This window comes from Salvia hispanica, chromosome 3 (genome assembly GCF_023119035.1).
Source record: "Salvia hispanica cultivar TCC Black 2014 chromosome 3, UniMelb_Shisp_WGS_1.0, whole genome shotgun sequence".
Classification (NCBI taxonomy): Eukaryota; Viridiplantae; Streptophyta; class Magnoliopsida; order Lamiales; family Lamiaceae; genus Salvia; species Salvia hispanica.
The window spans coordinates 16109852-16116286 of NC_062967.1; the positions used below are offsets into that span (position 1 = coordinate 16109852).

A 6435-nucleotide genomic window follows, 5' to 3' on the forward strand; every position below is an offset into this window, starting at 1 on the left:
AGGCATTAATAAGCAGTTTACCGATGTTATGCAGTACTTCCATGGTGATTTGAATGTCTAAGGTCGTCTGAGAAGGAAATGAAATGAGAATCGACATATAAAGAAGAGGGAGGGGGTAAACCGTGTTCACCATTTTCCCCCTCCGCTCTATCATCTGTAACGAAGCACCGATTTAGCATTATTTGAAAATCGAGTAGTTAAAACCAAAAAAGAAATGTTGCAGACCATGGCATATAACATGATAGAAAGCACAAAGTAGAGTAGAGGTATACATATGAGTATTGTTGAGAAGCAGCGCTACGTTTGAAAGTTTTGCACCAAAAAAGAACGATTTTGTAAGAGAGTTCTGAAACACAAAAATGAAGGTTGAGGAGAAATAGAGATAAAATGAGAGGCATATCAAGAGAGGTATGTATATGACTAACAATGGGAACTCAAACATCACATCGAGAACCCAAACCCTAAAAATATACAATCAACAACTTTAAAGTTTATTCATTATAGTACTTTCTCCCCAATATTAAATACTCCCTCTGTCCGCGAATAGGAGTCCTCGTTTTTCTATTTTATTCCGTCCGCGAATAGGATTACTGCTTCACTTTTACCATAAATGGTAATAGGGTTCCACTTTCCACTATCTTTTTCCACCCACTTTTCTTAACATTTCTTAAAATCCGTGTCACCCACTTTTCTTAACATTTCCACAGAACCTGCAATAGCCCGCCGCGGCTCTCTACACACCGCCCCATCTACACCGAGTAGTCAGCTCTGGGATGTCCGTCACCCATCGCCGCGCTGCTTGTGTCATCCACTATAGGTAGGCGCGGCCATCGTATCCTCCCTATTGTGGACACTCTGATTACAACTCCCTGCAATCACGTTTTTCATTCCCAATAAATTAATTAATTTGTTTGTTCCAATGCACAATCATAATACTTGGATGCTGACAAAATAATACTAAATGCATGAAGAAACATTTGAGATAACCATCTTGGGTGGGATTGAGCGCCGTGGTGGGATGTTAACCATTTAGTGGATGCCCGAAATATTATCACGAGGCACACAGTGGTGGACTTGAGCCACTGTCGATGACCAACGGTCAAGAGAGATTGCATTTTTGACAAATAGTTTACAACAAACACGTGGAGCACCATGCATAATTGGTGAATTGACCTCATCCGGGTCTGCAGGTGACTTGTCGTTGGCATGGTCGACCACCTCAATTGTGTCTTATATAATGATAACCTCGGTCACCTCAATTGGTGAATAGCCTTTAGTAATGATGAAACTTCAAACACAAGTTGTTACAATGATTTAAATGGCGCAGCACCTTCGATTGCCACTATCGCCTTGAAAGTGGCGTACCTATGCTCGAACACTTTCAGTCTCAAAGAGAGATCTATGGCCGTCATCGGAGCACCCGGTTCCCCCATGAACACACGTTCAACTTTGGCGAGTACCCATGTGGGGACTTCATTTCCTTCCCACGAATGCGAACGCCTAATACTCACAATGGTCGTCACAAGCATGCTATCTAGCTTTGGAGTCCATTTCCCTTTATAGAAGAATGATGCTTGAAGGGGGATATATGGAGGCATTTTTTTTATGTTGTATTGGTTAGTTCTTTGAAAGCATATGAGCCCTGAGTTTTAACATGTGACTAGTATATAGATAAAATGCAAGTTTGGTTGGTACCACACATGCAGCATCGCACGTATTGAATTTAAATACACACAATGAATGCAGTTTTGCTTTTCATTATGTCTCTACCTTCCCATTTTGAAGCTTCAGTTCGCCAACCTTAAATGCAATCAATTTCATCAACCACCCCAACTGTTGCTCTCCTATATCACATCGTCGACCCACTTCCCAACTCCAGCTCAATATCACATCGTCGACTAACCCATATCGCTTGCGTATTCCTATTTCCAATGTCTTCTCATCAATTGTAGTGGATAGGTTTAGGGTTGTCAATTGGGCTAACCCGCTTGGGTTCGGGCCAACCCACTCGGGTTGTCGGGATATTTGGCTGCGGGTTATTCGGGTTGTGAATTTTTCGGATTTTAAATTTTCGGCCCTAACCGCAAATCTTCGGGTTTCGAGCTAACCCGCGGACTATTCGGGCCAAAAGTGATCTTATGTGTTACTACTTATATCCAATCCAATATTCTACTAACTTATAAAAAAAAAACAAATTGTCGCAAATAGTAAATTATAATCAAAGTGATCAAGAGAAATAAAATAATAACAATTGAAAATTGAAACAAAATACATAAACATATCGCTAATTAGTAGTACACGTGAATTTGACTACAATTAAATGGAAATCATGCATTTAAAAAGAGTTAAATGACATTCTTAATTGTACACCCAAAAAATAAATTCTATGTAGCTAAATATTAATTACATTTGTATTCCATATAACCCTAACTTTCAATTTGATAGAGAATACATAATTGCCATATATACTGCATATCAATGTTGCTTTTTATATTGCAATTACCATATATACTTCATATCAACGCTGCTTTTAATATTGTAATTACCATATATACTTCATATAAGTATATAACCCAAAATTTTAATTATATTTTTATTTTAAATGCTCAACCCATGGGCTAACCCGCAACCCACCGGGCCAGCCTGCATAACCCCCTGACCCGAACGGGTCAGTCCGTGTAGCCTTATTCTGTATTTGGGTTGCGATTTTCCAGCCATAACCCTATAATTTTACCGGATTATTCGGGTCGACTCGCGGATTTCGGGCTAGATTGACATTCCTAAATGTGGGTGTTGTGCTCTTGCGGAAGAACAAGGAGTAAAAGTGGATCCGGGATGAAGGTGGATGCTCTAAGTTTAGAAAGGGGCTAAATTGTAGCCCACTTCAATCGATGAGCCACATTTTATTGAGTGGGGCAGATATGGGCTGGATATAGGAACTAGGATGGGTAAGGCTAAGTTAGGCCTGCCCACTAAATATGTCTAATTCCTCACAATAAAAAAAATGTGTAATTTTTTGACTGAATCTCTGTCATTGTATCATGCTTTTTTGTTTTCTAGAATTTGATGGAAAAAAGAATTGATGCTCCTCAAAATGATGGAGTTATTGAATATTAAACTTTTAGCCGGTGTTGGATTCTAGGCCGCTCATTCACAAAAAACCAATGAGATATATAGGCATCAAATAGCATTCCCAATTAGGCCAATCGATGTTTGGAAACCACATCCACAACTTGAAGAGATTCAGCATTACCTAAAAGTTACAAATATGTTGACGAAGCAACAATTATTATGATGCTGTCGCCATATATATGGCCACACATGATACTATCTTCAAAACAAATCTTAAATAAAATATTAATAATGTACTATAAAGTAGCATGACCAATTATCTGCATGTGCAATCACCATGCTAAGGAAAATAGTGAAAAATACAAAGTATCTGAAAAGTCACGGAACTTCTGAAAAAAAAAAGAATCTAATTTAATTCAATAGAAGATTTGGGAAAAGATGAAATCAAAAAAATTGGGAGGGTTGCAATCAAAGTGTTTAGCTAGGCTTATTTTAATTAATTTCATATAATATGTCAAAAGTTCATACGATAATGTTTAAACAATATTGATGATTGAATTTGTAAAGGTAGAGGGCGAGAATTAATCTTGAAGAGAGAGAAAATGAAGGTAAAGAGAGAAAGTCAATTATAATAGAAATTAGAAGAATATATATACTAAAAAAATAAATTGTAACAAGATTATTTTTATAAATTTATTGGTGCATATAAGATCATGAAAGAATATGACGGGTTGAAATTTTATTAAACTACAGGTGAAACAGAATAACATATCATATAAGGATTGTTTTTGTAAAATGATTATTGCTAATAAAATCATGAAACTAGATAGTAGAAGAACCTGTTTTTTGGACTTATAATTATAAGCTGTTGAATTTTATTTTCACAAATTATAAGCTATTCATAAGTTTATCTTGTCAAACACTTCTCAGAAGCTTATAAGCTCAGTCAAAACGACCTATTAATCTTACATAAATGAAAACTCATGTTGGATTATATGCAAACAAATTTTAATCCACTATCTAAAATATGATTTCTTTCCTGCCTAAGTTTAGCCAACGCGTTTCAAGAGCCTCCCTTGCAGCCCGAGCCACGCCCCTTTCTTTGCAACGACATGCGCCGGTGCGCCCCAACTGCCATGCCATTCGGCTCACCTCAATGTGAATGCTGGAAGAGCTTGGTAGATTGCCTTTCAATTTAGGTTATCATAACTATCTTCTCGAATCTTTTGTTTGTTTTTTTTATCTTTAATATTTTGGTAAAAAATCAGATAGTTTTCTAAAAAAATTTGGCAGATCATCGTTTAATATATGTTGAACAATAATCATACTAATTAGTCTGCGGTTCCGATTATAATTTGGCCTATTGACCATGGTCCTAGTTCTGAACCGTAGACTGTCTGCCTGATTCCGAAGTGAACCAACGGTTCCAAATTTACGGTTTTACCATACATGAAAAGGCTAAAATATACATTACGATATATTGGATGCTAATAGTAACTTGGTTGTTAAATTTACTCGAAAAGAAAGTTAAATATGGATCCGGGAGGTGGGTATTATATTAAATCAAGTTCAACGATTTTCTTCTCACACGACATCCATTATTTATAGAATTAATTCCCATCATAATATAGTAGTACACTCAAATTACAATTAGAGGTAGCATGATCTCATCTTGATTTTATTGTCCAATCGTTTGATTCATGCCTTCATCCTTCACAAAAGCTAGTTGTGTTGAGTCTATTTTATCGAATCTAAAAGGGAACCCAGCTTTGTCACTTATTCCAACCGCTCCAAACAGAAAAACGAAAATACCAAAACAGAGTCGACAAAAATTGAAGAAAAGATAAAGCAACTAGCAACGGTTTTAGAAAAAGCCTCTCTCTCTATCAAACTACAAATACATTCTTATATCCGTCGACGTCAATACACAGCAATGATACAACAATATAAATCAACCTAACAACGCCAAATTAGCCTACAAATCACCCGGTCCCTTATAATACTCAACATCCAAGCCTTTTAAATAATTACTGGGACCAAAAATACGGAAAAAGAAGAGGAAAAAATTAGAAACGCGCAGATGATCTTATCTATGAGCTGTCACCAGCGTCTCTATGAATCTCAATCCATCAAACCTCGGCGCGAATTTTTCCGAAGAAGACGATCCCTGTGATGCAGACTTCTCGGTGTTTTTCTTCGCCCGATCATCCTAATTTTAATTATCAAAATTAAAATAAAATCAGAAGGTGAAACTGAGAGTATGGGACTGCTGAAAATATGTGTGCGCTCAGAAACAACCGAAGAACACTCACAGAAACATTCAAATAATGCATATTTTTCACTAATTGATCAAACCGGTGCTTTTCTCCGTAAATCGTCAACCAAAAACACTTGAGAAATCGAATTTTAGCACCGATTCAGGTGAAAAAACGCCATATAATTGAAAAAATAAATTCGAGATGCAGATCAACCGTGAAAAGGCGAAATTAGTGAGAAATCGCGAAAACTAGGATGAGAATCGGGATCTAGATTGGAAATTACCTCGCGAGGGAAGTGAAATTTGGCGGACGACGCCGACGAGATCGCGGTGGCGGAAGCGGCGACGGAGGCGGCGATGGCGCCGGATTTCTTCATCATTGATTGAGATAAGAGTAGTTAGTTTCCGCGATGAATCAGAGAGTAACTGGAATTGAATCTGATTGAAGGCGTGAAATTCTTCGCGGAAAATAGGTGGGAAATTGCGGGTGGGTATTTTATTTATGGTGGAGGGAGGAGAGAGTATTTATATAGGGAAGTGTGGTGCGTCATTTTATTTGTGCGAATAAATACGCGGCAACCATTGTGGCATCTGACGCCCACTTCTCTACTTCAATTACGGTCTTACCCTTGCCTTAACTTCCCCGCAAACAATTAAATTTCACAATTATGCTATATACTCAATCCACAACTAAAAGTCTAAAACATTATCTTGATACTTTTTTTTTTGCACTCCCTGTATTTAACTAGATGATTAAAGTGTTTCTTTCCACATTTCCACACTATCACTATGGAAATTACAACCCTATTATTATCGTCTCATCATTTACACTATTATTGTCTCAGTTAGCTTCACATCAACACTCCATTAGCCTCATCGATCGAGCTTCGGGTAGAAAATTTTTCATTGAATATTTATTCTGTTCTCTTCAATTCAGCATGTTATCAGTTGTCTGTTCACTTTTTGTACTATTATACATTCTCACAAGTTAACACGTACTTAAAAGTCTTACTGTTATCAGTTGGGTGGTACTACAATTTTCAACTGCAGATAAAATGCAAAATTAATTTTCTAATTTTAAAACGCTAAACAGCTATTTCAAAGAC

General features: G+C 37.0%; 1 protein-coding gene across 1 annotated transcript; it reads right to left on the reverse strand.

Annotated features, from left to right (window-relative positions):
• Positions 1 to 4904: 4904 nt before the first annotated feature.
• On the reverse strand, positions 4905 to 5853 carry LOC125212242. Its single transcript, XM_048112350.1, has 2 exons — positions 5614 to 5853; positions 4905 to 5281 (listed from the first exon to the last, which is right to left on the reverse strand). Exons 1-2 carry the CDS (start codon positions 5707 to 5709, stop codon positions 5159 to 5161), a joined length of 219 nt encoding a protein of 72 aa, XP_047968307.1. The 5' UTR covers positions 5710 to 5853; the 3' UTR covers positions 4905 to 5158.
• Between the last annotated feature and the right edge of the window lie 582 nt (positions 5854 to 6435).